The 21,495-nt window shown below is 39.7% G+C and overlaps 1 protein-coding gene across 11 annotated transcripts in view; it reads right to left on the bottom strand.

The window, feature by feature from the left end:
- The window catches only part of CELF2 (CUGBP Elav-like family member 2), a 548,864-nt gene that overhangs the window by 47,690 nt on the left and 479,679 nt on the right, over window positions 1-21,495 (bottom strand). For all 11 annotated transcript variants that reach the window (XM_054515016.1, XM_054515012.1, XM_054515011.1 and 8 more), the window contains 3 exons: window positions 12,128-12,207; window positions 7,055-7,213; window positions 4,861-4,924 (listed from right to left, as the gene is read on the bottom strand). In XM_054515016.1, the coding sequence (XP_054370991.1) occupies window positions 4,861-4,924; window positions 7,055-7,213; window positions 12,128-12,207 (303 nt within the window). The remainder of the gene's footprint in view (window positions 1-4,860; window positions 4,925-7,054; window positions 7,214-12,127; window positions 12,208-21,495) is intronic.

Raw genomic sequence — 21,495 nt, 5'->3', positions numbered from 1 at the left:
CTGCAAACTCTGTCTCTCCAAAAATGCTAAACAGAGTTGTTTAATTTATTAGTTAAAAGAAGAAAAAAAAAAAAAAGAAAAGCTAATTTTATGTGTTAAAATAACTAGGACTTGCAGTGGAATTAGTGTTACAAAAGCTGAATGTTTTTGGTCCCTGAGGTCAACATTTTGAAAACTGGTAGTTATCTTTAAGAAACAGCTATCTCCCTTGAGCTGGAAACAGTTTCTCAGTGACCTTTACTTTTAATATGATATCCCTAAAGAGGTCATAGCAGGAGAAATCCTCCTTCTGTATGGCTTTGCTGGAATGAAGCCATGGAAGAGTCAGAGGATATAAAGGATCCTTTGGCCAATGCAAAAGTGTAGAGCTTCTGTGCAGATGGTCCTGGCTTCCAACTGGTCCCTCCAGATCCACTGAGCCAATCCAACAATTAGAGGAAAATATTCAGAAAGCAGAACCTCACAGACTTTCTCTCACCCATCTGCTCCTACAGACTCTGCAACAGGAGGAAATCTGGCTTGGGTAGTGGAAGAAGGGTGGAATGGATGGAGCAGGGCTCAGAAAGGGCCAGAAGTTCAACCCAGAATGCAACCAAACTGTGAGAGAACCTGGACAGCACTGGGAAAAAATATATACATTGGAAAAATATAAAAAGTCCCAGCTGCAGAGGGCTTAGGGACTGGAAGGAAAAAGAAAAATCCATGGTTTCTCCTCCTGTATAACTCCAGAAAGCAAAATACACTGTCTATTCAATGAAATTAAGAGAAGCCCTTTGTTTTTTTTTTATGAGTACTGTACATTTTTTTATGTCTTGAATGGTCACACATACAAAAATATTGCTGTATGAACCAATATTTGTTCCTGCCAAAACATTTGACGTTATTGGATTGTAGAAAATTTTCCTAGACTGTACATTGTTTAAATATTGAAAACATTGAAATATTTTCTACACTTATCCTAGCAATAGTAAACTTCCTCTTACAGTATCTGTATTGTAATTCCCAAGCTCTTAAACAGGCAGGTTGGTTTAAATAACTGCAGCTTTTAGGACCTGCTCCAGTGCCAGCCAAATTCGATTCAAACATTCAAGCAACATCAATCTCCTTTGAACTAAGCTTCCCATGCAATTTGTATGTATTTAAAGGAGGAATTTTTGCTTGCTTGAAAGGTTGCTAGTGTTTAATGCAGCTTACATTGTCTTTTAAAGTAAGACAATCAAACCACATAATGTAATTTATCTGTATTATTAGCCTTCCCCAAAGACAAAGTGTAGGCTAGACATCGAGGCTGGAGAGGAAACACATGAGAGGAAAAACATGAGAGGAAACACTGCCTTTAAATTAGTATTAGGATTAGAAGGTATCAGAGAAGGGGAGGGAAAGTGAGGAAGTGCTCACTATGAAATACACTCATAAGGATGCATGTCCTTGCATGTTTTATACAGGACAATGAAGCAGACTTTGGCAAGGTAGAATTAGTGCCTGTAATCAAGACCAGGGGATTACTGTAATACCAAAGGCACCACTGCCAGCTCTCCCAACTTTATTGCCAGTCTCAAAATATTACATTGTTTTCTTTGGCTTGACTCATGAAGTAGCATGATTTCATGAAAATCTCGTTTCTCTATAGAAATGAGATAAAACTAAAGTGCAGAATTAGGCATGGAACCTTAAAGCTTGGAAAGCTAAATGGCAAGCTACAGCTTTTTGTCTCTCAAATTTCAGGGTCTCAAATTTTTGTTAAACTAGTTTCCTTATTTGCTTGGACTTCACACAATGCTGAATGTATAGCAGGGTCAGTTGGCTGCTACAGCAAGAACAGTGCTCACTTTTACACTTGGTGCTGAGTGATTAATATCTGTATGTTAGAGAGTTCTTGAGAAAAATCCCCATTTTTTCTTTGGACTGTATTCCCAGCTTACAAACAAACAAACAAACAAACAAATATACAAACAAACAAGCCAACTCCAATACTCTTCAATCACAAACACCTAAAAATCCCACTCCCTTCACCAAAATCAAAGAACCACACTGCTTTTGAAATGTAAGAACTACTTTAACCAGTCTGAGGCATGGTATTAGGGGAAGGGAATTCAAAACTGCACACTGAAGAGCAGTGTCTTAGCTCTGCTAGCAAAGAAAATTGCTTTGATTTAAGAAATAATATACTGAGCATAGCAAATAACTCTTCACATGTGCAGTGGGGTGTGTGTTGTGCCACTTCTGTTCTGTGCAGAGACGGCACAAGCTTGAGCAGCACAAATAAACACTTGCAGATGCAAAGGGCCCTAATTTTGTACAAGGGGGTAGCTGTATCAGAAGTCCTAATGTAGCAAACTGTGACTTCATCAAGATTTAAGCGCAAAAGAGATGTTAGAGCCCTGACATGGAAGTAAGGGTGGAATTTCAATGGCTCATGTGGCTTTTGATCAAAGTTTTAGTGTCTGAATTACGTGGTAAGCACACCCATCGACTTCAAGGATAAAAGTTGCACCCCTCAAACACAAAGTTCAAAGAACTTGAAAGCTGCAGTGATGGATCTTCTTTAGCACCTCACTCAATTGTGTCTGGATTTTATTCCTCACTTTGAAATGTTATATTAATAGGCAAACTACATGCAATATGGAATTACATATTAGATTCTTTTTTTGTGAAATGAACCTGTACAGCTTAAGTTAAAAAACTCTAGGCCTTCACAAATGTTCAAAGATAGCTTCAGCTGGTAATGCAAGCTCTTGCTGCAGGCACAGGAATACTTTCTATTCCTTTCACGAAACATAATATACAAATTGTTAATACCAGATGCACTGCATGACATGGTACTGCCTGATTTCCAAGGAGAGGACATGAACTCTCAGTTCTAACAGTGCTTAGTCTTTGGCATTTTCATGTGGAGATGCAGCTTGGAGAACAATTTTGTATCACTAATTTTTACCTTGAACATAAAGATTTACGAGTCACATGTTTTGGGGAAAGGAGTAAACTTCAAGCTGTTTTGATAACATGAAAATAAGATATAAAATACACTTTTTTCCAAGAGAGGCAGTCAGTCATCAAATTATCCCATAGATGAGTGCATTAGCAATCTAATTTGCAGTTGAAAAAAGCAGATCCCTCAAGTAACAATGATGTGCCACTATGATTTCTTAAGATGACTTTCTTTCAGTCTCAAGACCATATAATTTTCAGAGAATAAATCACATCCTGGATTGAAAGCCCATCCTGGAAATACTTGACTAAAATCCTTAGTTTCAACAGTTCTTGAAAACAAAACTGAATCTACACTAACAGTGAGAAATAGGCAACAAAAACTTCTAAGGTGCACATAAAGAAATGGATACCACATTATTTTTCCTCAGTGTCCCAATTCTTTCATTTTTGTAGACCTAACCAAATATGAAAACATTAAAACACAATCTTTGAGCTCAAAACCACTTCCAAAATTCCCAAGTATAAAACTGTTGCCGAACCGCTCTGTTCTGTTTATCATATTAAGACACATTATTTTGATGGAAAAAACGCTAGATTGCAAGAGTAATAGATAATAGAACCAGCAAGCACTGCCAGCAGGTCTGAGGAAGAGAGAATAATTCAGAGATATTGTCATCTGTAGGCCAATTTATATTGTCAGACAGCAGGTTCACATTATTCTCTGATGTCACTGCAATAATGGCATAATATAACGATTGAGCAAAGAATACCTGTGGGGTATAGCTATACAGTGTGGTATATATATAATTGTTAAAGTATTTCAGGCTTCCTTCAAAGCAGAACCAGAAGCAGCAAAAGATCAGGATTAAAAAAAGAATGAGAAATGGGGCTCATAAAGACTTCTGAATATTTTAGCCCTTGTTTTGTGATGATGAAGCAAGCATAATGTTGTATTTCATTGATTCAGCGGGCTCATGATTAAAATAAACTAATGTAGCAATTTAGGGGTTTTGTGATTCTTTCTTTTTTTTTTTCCCTGTAACAAGGAAAAAAAAAAAGCTTTTTAACAGTTCCTCACGGCAGGCATAATGTGCATCTGTGCTCTGATTTACTGCACATGCTGCCTTCTCTAGCATCATGTTAAGTTAGGATATCAGCATGGTAGGTCACACAGTGGGAATGACCTTTTGCTAATCACTACACATCAGTTACTACTGGCACACAGCTCATTACTAAGAAACCCTCCAACTAGCTGGCTTTCAAATCCGCTCACACTTTGATTCTTTTTTTCCCCTTTTCTTTCTTTCTTTTTTTTTCCTCCAGACTGAAGATTATACTTTTTACATAAAATCTCTGTTGTGTAATTTTGCCAACTAGGTTTCCAAAGTCAGAAAGGCACCCAGTTAATTTTCTGTGATTATAAAAGGAGCCTGAAAATTCATACTGAAGGTAGGCCTGTAATCTTGGGTTTCATTAAAAAGGTCAGAACATTTTTCCTCACCACATATTATTAAAATGTTTGAGGGCTGCCATTAATTTGATTTTTCAGGACACAGAAATCTCACTGGAAATTAGAATGTAATCCTGCTGTTGCTTTCCTGACACTTTTCATAGGGCAGGATACGGCTGCAGGGACTAAGAGCTCTCCTGCAATTTACAATTGGTTACTTTGGCCAAATGGCAGGTGACTAATGCAAGACAAACTGTTTGCACAACCTGGGAGCACTGGGTTTAATTTCAGTTCTGAAAGAGGGGTGAAAGTGTTTCTATTGACACTGAACCGTGAGCTGTCCCCTGCCAATACATCTGCCGCATTTAATACACAACACGCCCCCCACCCCCTGACAATGTGATTATTAGAGCTACAGAATTCAATAGCTTAAGAACACAAAACATAGCAGGAGCAAAATGAAAGGGTTTTTAACTCACCGGCCATTTGCTGAATGCCGCTGAAGGCACCCAAGTTACTGGAGGAAGTTGCTTGCTGCAGGAGCTGCAAATGAACAACACAACACAGCAATCTATCTGACAGTAATGTAACAAATGAAGATAAAACTAAAATGAGCTATCATTTCACATTTGGAATATTTCTGCTTTCCTTTACATTTATACAGTCTCTTGCTTCTGTCTGCTGTTGGAATGAACATCCCTAGAGTCAATGCTGTAAATCCATATTAATGTCTAATCTCTATTAAGAAACACAGAGACACAAGGGAAACTCAATAACATGGCTGCTTTAAAACAATTAATCAATTTATTCTTTTTAACAACCAGGTGTTAAATCTATTTAAACCAACATAGTGTGACTAATTACAACCCTCTGTAGTCTAGTAGCTACCATAACTCATCTCTGTCAATCATGGTCCATTCTTCCCCACCCCTGTGAATTCAGTTTTTTCTTCATTATCTTTATGAATCAAGCACACAGATATTCATTAGACTGGTATTTGTATATATAGCAATTTAGCCTATCTCAGCATTAATTAGCCAACCTCAGCACTAATATATATTTTTAATTGCTGGGTAAATTGCTGTTCATATCACTATATCAAAACATTGCATGCACACAAATGATGTATTTATATATACACAATACTATATATGGGCACATCCATTTCACAGAATCATAGAATGGTTTGGTTTGGAAGGGACCTCAAAGTTCCTCCATTCCTCCACTTTCAACTGCCCTGTCACAGGCAGGGACACCTTCCACTGGATCAGGTTGCTGAGAGCCCCATCCAGCCTGGCCTTGAACACTTCCAGGATTGGGGCAGCCTCAGCTTCTCAGGATAACCTGTGCCACTCTCTCACCACCCTCACAGGCAAGAATTTCTTCTGAGTATCTTATCTAAAGCTGCCCTCTCTCAATTTAAAATCATCACTCCTTGTCCTATCACTAAATGCCCCTGTGAAAAGGCCCTCTCTAGCTTTGTTGGAGGCCCCCTTCAGGCATGGAAAACTCAAAGGACCCAGAGGCTTCTCTTCTCCAGGCTGACCAGCCCCAACTCTTTCTTTGGAGCCCTCTCTCCACAGCAGAAGTGCTTCAACCCTCTGATCACCTTTAATTGCTGGGTAAATTGCATCCCCAGAGCTGGATGCAGCACTGCAGGTGGGGTCCCACCAGAGCAGAGCAGAGGGGCAGAACCCCTGCCTTGACCTGCTGCCCACAGTGCTGGGGATGCAGCCCAGGACACGTTTGGCTTTCTGGGCTGGAAGTGCACATTGACAAGTCGTGTTGAGCTTCTCATCCACCAACACTTCCAAGTTCTCCTCAGGGCTGCTCTTGACCCACGCTTTTGTGCTTGGGATTGCCCCGATCCAGGGTCAGGACCTTGTACTTGGCCTTGTACTTGATGAGGTTATATTTGTCTTACTTGGAACCATGAGGAACCCCCAAGTTATCCAAAAGCTCCTCAACCAGACCTCCCAACTCCAAAGCCACAAAAGGCAGAGGCTCCCCCTCAGCTATGATGAAGGGGGGCCTCTCTTGGCCATCCAGGACCAAAGACACGTGGCTGAAGATTTCAGATTTTCCAGCAGGGACAGCAGCTACCACCTGTTTCTCATCTTATAAATGGACTAAGGAAAAGGCCATTTTAAATTTATGGCTTTTCCTGGCCACATTCACTTTCTGTGTGAGGGGATATGAACCATGCATGTTTAGCATTGGCAGGACCATGCATTATAGCAAAAGCCATTTCCAAATGAAAATATGGAAATTTGATGATTGAACCACAACATTCTAGTTTAGAGGCTGCACCATATGGATATGGCCTTCTAGTTCTAGTTCAGCTGCCTATCTGTCCTCCCCTAAGGAAGAACTTAAATTTTATTCCAGTTACAAAAAACAGACTCTAGCATTCAAAGCCCCCAATAAAACTAATGGAATAAAATTTTATTTACAGTGGAGGGGTTGGAATTAGGTGATCTTTAAGGTCCTTTCCAACCCAAACCTTTCTATGACTCTGTGAATTGTTTTGCAGATAAACACACCCAGAAGAAAACACACTGTGTATCCTGGACAATTTAGCAATTTACTGCAGGGAGTTTAGTAGAACCGATTTACCATGGTCCTAAAATAAATAGAGCATAAATACAGCCACCACCTCTGAAGTGAACTTACAGCTAGATATTGTGGTGTGAGTCCTCCAAGACCTGTGAGGTTTCCCCAAGTGGCAGTATTGAGCTGTTGCATCTGCTGAGCCAACTGCTGCTGCAAACGCCGCTGCTCCTTGTCCTTTTGGGTGTCAGCAAACTTCACCACGATTGGCGAAGAGCAGCCCTGTGGTTGGACAGATTGGGAGAGACAGAAGGGTTAAATCATACCAGGCCACCCTTGCCTCGTGAGCTCAGCCATGTCCTGTAGGGCCTCTGGCATTGGCACAACCAGATTGTTCACCCTCTCTTTGTGACTGGCATGTGTAGGTCTGCAAGGACTAAGATTTTTCAGGTTCTTATGAAAAGAGGCTATGGAGAAATTATTGATTCCCCGCTCTTTTTATAAAGCACCTTTCCTCAGGCTCTCTTTTCCTTCCAGCTATCAAAATTGCAGCCAGAGACAGCAAAGTGTACCAGTCCTCTTTAATTAAGCTTCACAGCTGATGAGATGGACGCGATGCTTTGTCTGCAGTCTGTTTTCGAGGCAGCGCCAAAGGGAGAGGTGTCCAACCTCCGTGCTGCCAGGGACCACACAGCCAACCACAGTCTGGCTGTGCCATCAGGCTCAGTGCAGCTGGTGTGTGCACCCTAAAGAGACTGGGAGCAGCAGATTTACCTCAGCACCCATTTACATCAGCGAGGCGCCGGCCCTGTTCACAGCAAGGAGCCCCGGTCAATTCACCCACCTGCGGTCCGCGCCCGGGCACGTTTTGTACCAAGCACCCTTGAGATGTGAACAAAGGGCAGGATGCAGACCAAAAGGGACTAGTTCTGGTGATAGCAGCCCATTTCTGATTGACACCACTTCTTCTATTGTTTCTATCAGCCTCTTGTTACATGGTATGGCAAGACTGCAAGATGCCTTAGGAAATAGGGAAGCTGTAAGAAAGAGCTAGAGGTCTGGTCTGCAGCCTATTCCTCACCCATGGCTGAGGGACCCTTGGGAAGAAGTTGGAGGTCACAGACCAAATGGACTTTTGAGGTAAACTGGAATTTCCCTTGGACTTCGAATTGGGCATTCCTGGGCAAAGACACTAAAACAATGAGATGTGATTATGAAAGATGTCTCTGTTGATTTCTCTCTGTTTTTTTCCTTGCTAAGAAACGTTTCATATTTTAACCTTTCAAGTCTTAATTTTTTTTCAGATCAAGAAAGCAAGTTATATACTGCAGTGATTCAGTTCTTCAAATTAATTCAATCATTTTATGAGTCATCGAAACTGTCAATCCATTTCATACTGCTTTTCAACTTCACAGCATCCAATGAATAACTTCCCTTGCCATGCTTTGTTATACTAATCTCTTGTCTAACTTCAATGTGAACACAATGGCAGGAGTGATAAGTGACTCAAGTCCAAGAAACACAGCAGTGCTTGAGCCAAAGTGTATAGTGTGGGATGCAGAGCAGGGTTCTACTTCACCTACTCTTCCCATGGCTGCTCTCACAACACTGTGAACATCTTAAGAAAAGTTCCTGTGCTCAATTAATTACAAAAAGCAGCCATGTACTTTTTCTCTGAAAAACCTCACACCAGGACAAGTGATAAAAATATTCACAATCATCAGATAAAATGATGAAATAAACTGCAATAATAATAATAATAATAATAATAATAATAATAATAATAATAATAATAATATCCCCCATCAACTCTATTCCTTTGGAATTATCTTAGAAAATCATTGCTTGTGGTTTATTATTCCACCTCCAATTCTTTTCCTGTGTGTTTCATTGTAAAAATGTCTTTTAGTGTTTCAGTGAGGAAAAAAGGAGATCCATAACACTCCAGCAATCAAATAAAGATTATGAAGGAGTCGGCTTGTTACACAATTACCTCTCTCTAGTGATTTTTATACTAATATTAAAAATAAGATCATTTAGAAAAAAAGAAGAAGGAAAAAGGAGCCAGGGGGTAGAGGATGTGAGAGAGATTTTTCTGGTTTTGCTAATAAAAAAAAGCAAGCTGTTTCTATCTGATACGAGCTACAAATAACATTATTGGTAACATTGGGCTAAGAACAACTGGAATGTACTGCCTTCTGCCTGGATGTACAGGAGAATCAAGTATATTTCCAAAGAAATAGAAATGAGTATCAAAGGAAGAAATATATGGTTATTTCGGTTTTCAGTTTGGTAGTTCAGCATTCAACACTACAGCTGACATATTTATGAATGCTTAAATGTCAGTAAATTGTATAAAAACAATATCTCTGCAATTTATGAATCTATAATTCATTTTTTCACTGTCTGCTCTATATTTCATCACTTCATCATTTTCAAGAAAGCAAACGTTCTGAAGATTGAGATTATATCTAGCAAGTGGCTCTATATGAGAAAAGGGTTGTTATTGTTGTATCAAATTTACTCCATGATAACAAATTAGTGTCTTCTACTGGTGCTGCATTTGAATGACTTAAACAAACAAACAACAACATACAAAAAAAAAAACTCCACAGAAAAGAAATAGAAGAACACTTTAAAGCAGCAATTATGTTTAAAAAATCAGTTGATTTAACCAGGTCAGTAAGTTAGGTGGAAAGAGCAGTAAGAGAATGCATTATTCTATGAGACGTGTTCATCTGGACTTAACAACCCCATTGTTCTTTCTTAGCCCTCTTTGAAAATTCATCTTGGTCAATGATGCACGCTAAAGAACTGAAAATAATAAAAAAAGGGGAAAAATCTGTAGTAATTGGGTTGAAATGCAATTGTGTACTATGTATCTTCCCCTAAGCCCGCTTTTATTTGCAAAATAACATGAAACCAAAGTGTCCAAGATGACTGTTTCAGGCTGAGGTTTGACATGTAACACTAGTCAACCCACTTTAACTTTTCACTAGAAGAGTATTGGCAAAAGTGAGGATTTTCTTTCTTTTTTTTTTTCTTGCCTACGGGGTGATTCTTGTTTTATGCACTTCTATTTCCTAGCTTGAGGGGAAGCTTCCAGCACAAACACAAGGTGCATCTCCCTTCCTCATTCAATGGCTTCACATTTCCATGCCATTCAGCGCCATTTTCTTCCCAACAGCTGCTGCTGCCTTCATATTTTTCTGTTGTCAGGTTGAATCCCTCCTCCACGGGGAGGGAGGGTGCACAGCTTCTTTCCAAGAAGGGACTCAGCCTAAGCTCAACTGATGCAAAGACCCTGATGTTCAAAGGGCAAAATATCTGGAATTGCCTCGCCAATTTGGGGATCTCATTGATGATGTCTCTAAAGGTGTTGAGAGGGATTTTGATCCAAGAGTAACTATTCTACAGAACTAATCTCATTAAGAGTATCCTGCCAAAATGCAGCCCTATTGGAGTGCTGCATACAACAGATGACAGGGAGAATTTGTCTGGGAGGTGTTATGTCTTTATTTTACCATCTTCAGAAGTAGAGCTGTGTAAAATTCATTTTGCTAGATGGAAAAATGCATTCAAACACATGGAAAATATAGGTAAAACACAGTATTACCAGTAAACATTTCCTTTTTACTTGGAATCAAACCCAGCAAAACATACAGATCTGAATTAATGGAGCAGTGCACGGCAGACAAATTACTACAGGTATTATTGCAGAGACCCAAAGTGGCAGTTTTTTTACAATATACTATCAGACTGCATAGACTGTATAACAGCAGCTTTCTAGTAAAGATAATTTCATCTGTTCTCATCTCATTGGCAGATTCTCAACTAAAACTGTATACCCAGGGTCTAAAAATGCATTGCACTGAAAAGAAAACACATTGATTATAAAAGAAGCTCAACCAAATTCAAACGTGATGTTTGGAAAGACAACAGCTTTGCAATGCTGATATCATTACTTGTACTATACAGGAAACAGTTAGTGACATTTTCATGCACTGGCTTGAATTTTATCTTCTCCTCCTCCTTGTCCTCTGTCCACCCTCCCACCCCTGGTGTCCCCCCTTGGCTCGTTACACAAAGCAGCTCAACGACATGACGCAATAATGATTGTTTAGCACCCAGCATGCTTTGGGAGACTAGAGCATTGCAAAGGAAAATCACTGAGAGAAAAAAAAAAAAAAAAAAAAAAAATTGAAAGGTCCTGGTGGAAAAAGAAATAAAATAAAAAAATAAAGAAAAAAAGAAACAAGTGCACATAACATCAATGCCACCTCTGAGAAAAATCATCACTACACGAAGATACAGTATACATAATACAGTATAACATGCACTCTCCAATGATAAGCTAGAAGATCCAGAGTAAGTAAAGATTTCATACTTGTGCGGTTTTTTGTGCAAAATTCTGAAAGACCATGACAAAAATCACAGACTGAAAAAAGTTTTGAGATTGCCAGACAAGCTGTGGCATTCAATGACCACTCCAGTGACCAGATCGTTAGCCAGCAGCTGAAGTCACATTGAGTGAACCGGTTTAAAGTTTTGAGCTGCTCATCATGATAAAATACGAGGCCATAGAGGCAGTTTGGAAGGGAATGAAGAGTGTTGCTTGTGAGGGGCCAGCCACGATGGTGCTCTGCAGGAAGTACCACACTCCAATATGCTCTGTCATCATTAGCATTTTTATTGGCTACATGAAGGAGGCGAAATAATATTAACTTAAAAAGAGATTCTATTTGCAGAAAAACACATGCACTAGTAACTCAGTGTGGCCATGTTAAATCTCTTGAGCTTTTTCTCAGAGCACTGCAAACCACAACACTTAGAAATCTATTTAAAAGAAGCTAAGATTTTTCTTAGGGGGAACGTGTGTTAAAAATAGAGGTAATTTACTCATCAGAGATACTCTGAGTATGACTGAGGAGTGGTATTCACAGCATTTTTATTTTCTGCTGAATGCCACTGAAAACAGGATTGAGAGCTGTGTTTGGACACCACACAGCAGTCTTATTGTGCTCTTTTAGGTGATTGAGAAAAATAAAGCTTCACGAAGACAGGTAGAGTGAGCTGGTAAAAAATTTAAATCTGTGATTGTCATGTGTCTGATCTGATCCAGGAGAGCATGGCTTTACCATTCGCAATCATTTGCACAAAGAAAACAAAGAAAGGGCAAATGATACAGTACTGTACCTCCATGGTCTGAGACTGGTGCATGGCTTTGATTGCATTCTGTGCCATTGCCCTTGTAGAAAATGTGACAAACGCACAGCCTGTGGGAACAAGGGGACAGGGAGCAGGAAAGACAAAAAACAACAAGACAAAAGGGTTGGACGCTTGTTAAACCAACACAGTCTACGAGAACGGCCACAAGACGACACTGTTCTCAGTAGTACATAAAAATAAACAACTTCTCTAGTTTATTTATTGACAGTGCTGACTTGCTAATCTGACCATAGATGAAAGAAAAAAAATTAGGTGGAGATGGGTGACAAGAAGGGTTTTTATTTAATTTTTTGTTTGCTTTGTTTTTTTTTTCTTTTCTTTTTTTAAAAATTTGTTTGTTTGTTCTGTTTTGTTACTGTTTTTGTTCTTTAGCCACAGGGTTTGAAATAAATAAGGCTTTTATGTAGCCTTTGGATTGCATAGTTAAATCTATTCAAACCATGCATTAACAATTGCTTGCTCTGGCTTTTGTGTAGGTAAACTGTGGATAGTGAATAAATGTCGGCATCACTAACAGCTGAACTGAGAATTTAATAAAGGGGTCTATAACATCACAAATTACTGTGATGCACCAAGAAGTATCATTCAAATAAGAATGAGAAGAACACCACTGTGTATCCTGTGACTATTTGTGCAAAGACTCAGACAAAATTCAGTAATGTAGGTGGAATCTCAACATTTAAGAAAATAACATTTTAAAAATAAAAATCCTTATGGTATTTGTTTCTCTGAGTTCTAGGTACAAGTATAATTCTTTGATCCATGAAAGCTAATGCCAGCCTGAACAATTCTGAAGCTATATGCATGAATAACTGAAAAAAATTACTCTTTTTTTTTTCCCTCTTCAGCCTTTAAAATCATAATGAAAAGCCAGTAGGGTAATGCCTGGGCGATTTTTCCACCTTTTTACTATTGTCAGCCATACCTACACTGGGCATGGTGCAGGTCAACGTTTTCAGTGCATGACTCACCACCCTTTTGGCTAATAAAAACATTGCCTCCTGAGGTTTACATTTTATTCTTCATGCACCCTTGGGCATCTTAAAGAAAAAGACTGTGAAATTAATGCAGATTCAGGCTGATTTTGTAATAATACCATGGCACACTAAAAGCTTAGCTAAGGCAACATAGACTTATTTCACTTGTGATCTCTAATGACTTTAAAAGTGCATTGATTTTCAGCTCCCTTAGCCTTGCACAGTTTGAACTTAGGTTTCAGAGAATAATTTAGTGTTCCACTCAATTTCCTCAAAACATTATTATTATTACTACTTAAAAGATTTCCAAATGAAGCAGATCTAAGCACTGAGAGGCTAAAGCATATTGTCATTTTAGAGCTAATGCATGAAAGCTACATTCTGGCATCAAAAATACAATATTGTTGCCCCTGTGGCCAATGGGCAAAATAAACCATTTTGCAATCCAGCAAGCAACAGATTGTTTGGTTTATGCAAATCAATTTGAGGCGTAGAATACCTTTTCTTTTTAGCTCTGTGTGTACCTGGTAAGATTATCAAGTCAAGACTGTATTCACATTTTAATCAAACAACAGTAAGAGAAAGCAATGCCTGATCATTACCCAAAAGCACTACATCTAGTCATGAAAATAAAGTCAATGCATTTTTGCATCATGCGGTATTTTTTTTCTCTTTAACGTAAAGGCCCTTGATTCAAAAGAACCTAAACTGGCTTGTGTAGCTCTGACTGATAGATGAGCATCATAAAATCAAAAATCAAAATTCTTTTACCCAAACTTCACCACAGCATTGTGACCTTCTGTATTTCTTAGGTAACAAAACAGCTGATGATGTCTCACTACTCTTTAGCCACACTACACAATGCTGTACTAGTCTTGTTCAGCAACATATTTCTGTCAAAGGATATGATGTAACAAGCCAGCTTTCTGTACAGCAATCTAGACAAAATATGCAGTAGAAGGGTAAATAATCTACAGTACTTCTCCTAGATTCCATATTGCTGCTGTGCACTAAAATTAAAGAGGCCTAAATTTACCATCAGTCTCAAAGTAATCTCTCTTAATACCATTTCTGTTATTAGTGTTATTCATTTCTTGTCTTGCAAATTCAGTGGGGTTTGAGCACAAATAGAGATATACTGGAGGGCAGGCAAGGAACCCCATGCACAGCCTTGAATAATATTGTTGATAATGGTCAAGAAACCGCTTCATTCACTTTGGTTCTCACTATCCAGGAGTGGGTACTATAGTAACAATTACTGAATGGAGGTTTCAAATGCATGAGAAGCATGTAAAATGTCAACAAAAATCAGTAAGACACAGTTTATGCATTTATCACAATTTCTCCCCAGCAGTTCTGCTGTAAGTAACTTACTGAGAGATGTTGCAATTAGCAGGTCTCAAAAGAAATGTGAATCAGCAGAGAAATAAGGCTGCATTCCTCTCAAGATAAAGCAGACTGCCCCTTCCCTCCCCTGAGCTTTCTCTCTCTTTAACCACAGGGCTCAGCTGTTGGGCACTTTCAGTGCCCAACACCACTGCAAAGCCTTCCTCCTCACTCCTCAGCCCAAAACCATTTGCATGGGTCTCGTTGCCTTTGTCATGGAGCAAAAAGACCTTTGTAGCAGATCTCTGTACCAATTTGAAAGAAACTTGTTCTTTGGGCAAGGGGAATGCCTGATGAATGAGGTTATGCAGCTTGAATATGAGCATTTGGAAGCAGCATTCCACAGAGAGGATGGGGCTGCATTTTAATTAGGGTTTGCCAGCCAGAGGCTACAAGGTTAAGTCCCCTTGTTATCTCCATTCAGCAGGCCATTTCCCACCAATAGACAGTGGCCATTTCCACAGTAAATTTCCAATTTACCTCAATAACATGGCAAAAATTCAGTAGACAATGTTATTTCTGAATTATTTGAAAATCCAGACTTTAAGAGGTTGCCATCAAGTGCCCCAATTAAACATTTGTTAATTTAACCATCCTTCCAGATGTATATGAATATACATCCTATGTATATTCATATTCAAGGGTTATTTTTCAGCTAACAAGCCTGGACACTCACACACATTTGTATATTTATTATGTGTGCATATATATTTTATTGTGAGTGGAATATGGGATCATATCTAATTTATTATGTGTGAACTATGGACTCCTTTCCTTCATGACCAGACTGCCACACTGGATGGGAGCTTAGCCTATGTCATAGAACTTGGTCTATTTAACTCAATCCCTTTGCTTTTTTATTTCAGGTGTTCAGAAAAAGCTGTTCTGAAATGCTTGTATTTGCTGCCATGGTCAATGGCAGGACTTTGATTTTCTTCTGTGGGGCACATATGCATTGGAGGAAGATGGGTTTAGTTGGGCACCTAGAATTTAATCAGAAGTAATCCAAGGACACTGGATTTCATTTCTTTATGTTTCTGAAGGGTTGGGAAAAGCTTTTCGAGCACTCTCTCACTCACTGTGTCACACGGGTGCAGGTGGTCTTTTGGGAGCACACTGCCAGCTTCAGGACCGTAAATCACAATTAGAAGAGGACAGGACTAATCAGATTTCATGCCTTGTGGTGCAAGGAAACAAGAAAGATTTCCATGGCCTCTTACCTCACCCTATGAAACGTGGCATTGATTGGCATGCCGTGGAATGAGGTCTTCCCAACCCACTGCTACGAGCAAACTATTTCTGTTCTACCCCACCGAGTCCTGATATTCAATTATTCCCTTCTTACTGGAGCTGTGGAATTTATGAAAGGGAGGGAAAATATGGAGAGGGGGATGTTTCTATAGCTAATGGCCTGAAATAACTTCAGTTTGTACAGCCAGCTACCTAGCTACACCAAAAAATAGATAGTTTTGTAAAAACAGCCAACCTACAAGACACCTCGCACTTATTTATCAGCTCTGGTTTCAAAATGTCAGGAATCACTGACAGAAGGAAAAGGGGAGGGAGAGAGAAGATCTAAGAATTTTAGCTGCTTCTTCAAGGCTGCCTTCTCACCCCCTACAGCAGATAAATGAGTGACTGGGGAAAGGCTGCAGGGAGTAATTTCCTTCTGCAGGAAGAATTGGAGTAAGGCACCCAGCCCTGGCATGGGAGAAATTTTATCACATCTGCCACGTTGGCTGAGAGAACATCTAAACTCACAGGGTTACTCCTTACCCCTCTCCCACTACAAACTGAATGAGAATTCTGAAAAAGCAGTCAAATGTGATAGGCCTCCTCCTTGATCCTGGCCATCCCTAACCTAGGGCTCGCTGCTTGAGTGACTGAATACTTGAAATATTTAAAAAGCTCAGCTCTGACCATTTCAGCTCCTCCTTCATGTGATTCTTCTCATCTCAGGTTTTTCTAGAAGTGTTGAGAAACATTCAGTCAGGAGTTCTTGCACAGTCTAACACAACATCAACTCCTGCAATGAAGGAGTGCACTTCTATGTATGGAAGCTTCAGGTAAGGTTCACACCTACACAAGAAACCTCCCTCATGAAACCACCGTGGTCTACCAGAGGATTTAAAGTGAAGCCAAAGGGAGATGCAAAATGCAGAGATATGGTTTGGAAGTCTAAAACCAGGGTTTTGACACAGAAGGAGACCCAAGAGATTTTCAAAGCCACCCAAGCAAGCGCAGTGTTGCGAGTGCTGGCTGCGCAGCTGGTGCTGTAATGGTTGCACCACAGCTTCCCAGTACACTGTAAACAAGTTTTTCTTCAATTTCTGTAAAGAAACAAAAGTGAAAAGCTGCCAAATACTCCTGCAAGGAGTAGTTGGGATCCTGTGAGATGAAAGCTTCTATTTAAAGAAAAGAAGCTTGAATAAAAAGCTATGGAAATTGAAGTGTGATAAAAATAAGCTCTAGTTGGGTTAAAATGTTTCTAGCTGAGATTGCAAAGTAGACCTTTCCTTTTCCTTCCTGTGCTAATACAGCCCAGTCTGAAGGAAGGAGCATCCTGGAAAACAGCCTTCTAATGAAGACATCACACAAAAATCTGTCTTGGTGGCTTAAAAACATTTAATCTACAAACTAAATCGTAAATCAAATTGTTTACTGTAGCGATATCTGGTTGCTAAGTATTACCTAAGACACACAATGACAGGTCTGAGACCAAGTGCAACAATTCAGTCTAAAGAAAATAATTTGAAAAAGCCACAGTGAAGCTCTTCAGTTTATGCATATCAGGCACATAAAGGTAACAAGAGGCACATCCTGTAACTGTGTCTCAGCTCTTCAGCTCTACTGATTTGACTATTGACTGGATGACAGGTTGTAGATTTTAAATTTCCTGAAGTTCATGGTTCCCTCGAAGCATTTCTAATTGGACATTCAATTACCCATCCTGCAAAGCACAGACTTCAGGAAGTGGAATTTACACCAAGCCAGAATTAAATGGGTACCAAAGACCATGTTCTCTAACTGTGCCTCGATGATCTTCTTGTTGGAATAAAGCCTCTTGCAAATTATTTCATTTCAGGATTGCCTCTTGGGAAGGATTGCTGCAAAACTGCAGTAATGGAAATCTGAGATGTAGTCACTGGCCAAAGGCCAGCAGAGACATTGGTCAATTGGATGTGTTACTTCCCTCCCAGCTGCAAAAGAGTTTCAGCAAGGGAAAACAAAATTAAATGTGCCATAATGATTGGAAAAAATGAAAATGTTACCACATTGCAGCAAAAGGAAAATAAGGCACGGAGGTGCTTCTGAAGAGCTATTGAAAACACAGCACTTCCATGTCCTTGCTTCCCATCACTTACTGATACACAATTCAGAAAGTAACCCCTAATCTAAGGTGTTCCCACAGCTGGCATTTCATGTTACTTTAGCTCAGAAAGGAGCAGTAAATATCCAGAGGAAAGAAAACCCCAGCATAAAAGTCCCTCACCTATCCTTCCCTGCAATTAATTGTGATGCAAATACTAATTTTCTTTTACTAATTCATCCAGAAAATCCTTGAATCTGAAAGTTCTGAATGGATTTTCAAGAAATTAAATTGCCTCACCATGGTGTATCTCGCTATTCCATTTCTAACCTGCTCTTAAAGCAAAGAAAGAATGAAAAAAACAATCCTTGTAATCAATGTCTGCAGAAATGTTCACTTGTCCCATGTGCCTGGTGATGTTTTGTTAAAAAAATCATACAATTAGGAGCCTAGAAGATGCAGAAAAACGCATTTTGAACTTTCTCACAATTTTCATGGTATATCCAACTCTCTGTACATGTTATTAGCAGGTTTTTTCAGTGCATGCTATTAACCCAGTTGATTTCTTTCTGGTATGTGATATATAAATCTGCACTTAACAATACAGCAGAATAATTTGCTATGTGGTGCTCCTGTGATAAGGATAAGAGGATTTTTTTTATCATCATTACGGATGGTAATAATTCCTAGAGTGATACAGAGATATTGATCCACTGATCTAAAAAAAGCATTTTACAAAGGCAGAGGAGCATCACTACCCTTATTTTAAACAACAGGATAACAGAGATGATGAGTGACCAACTCACCTATGGTCAGTACAGCACATCAGTGGCACAGCTACACAGCTACAAATCAAACTTGGGGAATTCTGCTATTTTTGCACACTCCAGCTCTCATTGCCTGGCTGTCTGTGTTGGCACCTGTGGTCATGTAGACATTACATAGTGCTGGGAGTCAGGAGGTCTGAAAGTTTCCTTAAGCCATTTACAATAAGTGATTTAAAATCTTAATCATCTGAGGCAGTTCACTTCTACTTTTTCATGATAATGAAGCTTAGCACATGATATCACAATCATGAATTTTTGTAAAGCATATTTAGCTCTTCAGAAAAAGTGCTGGATTAAACAACCCTGCAGGCTGAATCCTTCTCTCTGAATAATGAATATTGTACAGGAAGTGGCAAGCTTCTTTAGATAGTCCCATGAACCCTGCTCAAGAGGCAGCCAGCCTCCGTGGCTGTTGGGTCCCTGGGTTCTTTATCTCTACAGCCAACAGGGTATTTTTATTTTTTAATACCTTTCACAGCTAGGAATTACTCGCTGCCAGCCAGCTAATTTCACAGGGACTATCCCAGAGCAGAGCCTTTGGAAGGCAATGCCTTATGGTTGCTGACTATTCTTGTAGTTGATTGAAATATAGCAAGTTACAGGTATAAACAATGCTTATTTCTTAGATGTAGGAGTGAGTAACAATGGGGGAAAACATGACTCAGCCAAAAAAAAAATCTCAGTTTCTTTAAAATACACTGCTCCACCACTGGAGTTCTGTGACATTACTTTAGCCTCATTTTAGAGCTGAGTTTCAAACAGCTGACAATAGGAATTTGGAGTGGAAAAAGGGATGGTCCATTATTAGTAGTGACAGCAATGGGTGTGACTTTAATATTAAAGTTCTGTCAACTCTTGGTTAGGAACTACAATAAGAAACAATGAGCTCCATCTCTCTCCCCTTCTCCCTTTATCTCAGCACTTATATCACACTCATCACAAAGTGTTACATTTTCCCTTGATGCCACAGGATGGGATTTCTCCTTGCTACTGGAGCCCATGTGGTGCAATACAACCCTAAATCCTGCCTATGAGTTGATAGCAGACTGTTACCCTCCCAGTGGTAAAGTGCTGATGTAGTGTAGATGGGCTAAAATAAAAGTCAACAAAACCTTTTTAGTCTTTACTAAGGAAAAAAACTCAACCCCAAACCCAGTCCAAACCAAAACTGTTTTACTGAGCCATGTAACCTGGAGCTATTCCTTGCAACTATCTGCTGGTAATGCAGATTATTTGCCTGAACCCTTTAAGAAAGCTTGAAAGCTGGCATAGATACGAAGGAAGATACTGTTCAGGCTTTTTTCATCTGAGATACCATGAGGTGTACCTGCTAGGCAATTAAAAAGAGATACCAAACAGAGTTTACTGGGCCATATTTCCATCTCACTGCTGTGAGCACTGAACTGAGCTCCCAGAGGCTCTGGCATGGCAAAGTCAGGGTTTTCCTCAGACAGTGACTATTTTTCATTCACCCCTCTGTGTCTAGGAAGGGAGCACATCTGGATGGGTGATGAGAAAATAAATTATGTTTGTGGCAAAGGGAATTAACATCTTGGAAATGGTAACATGATTAAAACTCATTGAGGATTGGAATTCTTTACAAAGATTTAACAGTGTAAATTCTCCCTCCTGAAGCAGTTTTTCACCTTGTGCTTTTTCAGTCAAGCTCCCTCCTCTGCAGATGTCCCTCAGTACTTTTCATTTCAACTGCAATACCAGCCATTTTCACAACACTTTGCCTTCTCTCATGGAGCGGTGGTTCTGTGAAGCTGATAAAAATCTGCCTGAAAACCTGGTTGGCGCAGCTGAACCCATTTTGAAGTGTGAACATGGGTGTGTAGAAAGCAATTCGAGTTTAACAAGGCATGAGGCATGAGGGCATGATAGAATATCAGTCGTGATTGTGACCGAAATGAACCCGAGCGGCACAGAGGATGCAGCTCTGCTGTGCTCACTGGTGTGTGACCTACCTGGACTGAGATCTTCAGCCTCCAGCAGGAGAGAACAGCACTTTAACTGTACAGCTGTGCTGGCCAGCACACAGCACTGCCCTGCCTGATACATTGGAGACGTGGCTTAGGAATTTCAGCTCCTGATTGTTGTGAGATTGCTGTTCACAGCAGAACAAAACCACCCCACCAACCTCACTTACTCTGCTGGATTTCATAATTAGCTTTTCTATGCTCCTACTATACTGAGTCTGTTGAATTAAAGCAAGTATGCAGTGGGATTTTTATGGATCCCAGGAAAGATCCATTTCTTTGTTGGGTGATGCTGACAAGTCAATTAAATCTTTTTTTGGGGCTCAAAACATCTGATGCGCAGATCTTGTTATTTCAGCAGTTAATTAGCTCCTTTCCCACTTGTGTCTTCTGTCATCCCTTCCTTGTGCTGCTCACACAATGAAATCAGCGAAAATCAGAAATACTTATTTTGCCTCAGTGTTGGGTCTAGAAAGATAATGGCAACACGCTACTCCATCAGTAAACATTCCTTATTGAGCTATTGATTAAACCAATTTTTGTCCTGTGCCCTAATCTTCCCCAGGGCAAAAGCCATAATTGCCTGAAGGGACTGCTGCATCCAAGCCCCAAAAATTTGGGGATCACAAAGCATAAATGTAAGTGCATAATTTCCTTGGGGCTCCCTATTTATTGTAAGAGTGGCTTTTCAATAATTCCTTATTGTTCAGAAGTAGTACAGTACGTGCTTCCAAGCAGTGCCATGATATATAGGAATACCTGCACTTCCATTGCTGAAATTTATAGGTGTTTTATAGAAACTGGAAACCCACATGCACAAATTATTGCATAAAATTTTGTGGATCCTATTGCC

This window comes from Molothrus ater, chromosome 5 (genome assembly GCF_012460135.2).
Source record: "Molothrus ater isolate BHLD 08-10-18 breed brown headed cowbird chromosome 5, BPBGC_Mater_1.1, whole genome shotgun sequence".
Taxonomy (NCBI): Eukaryota; Metazoa; Chordata; class Aves; order Passeriformes; family Icteridae; genus Molothrus; species Molothrus ater.
This window is presented reverse-complemented; position numbering and strand designations above follow the sequence as displayed.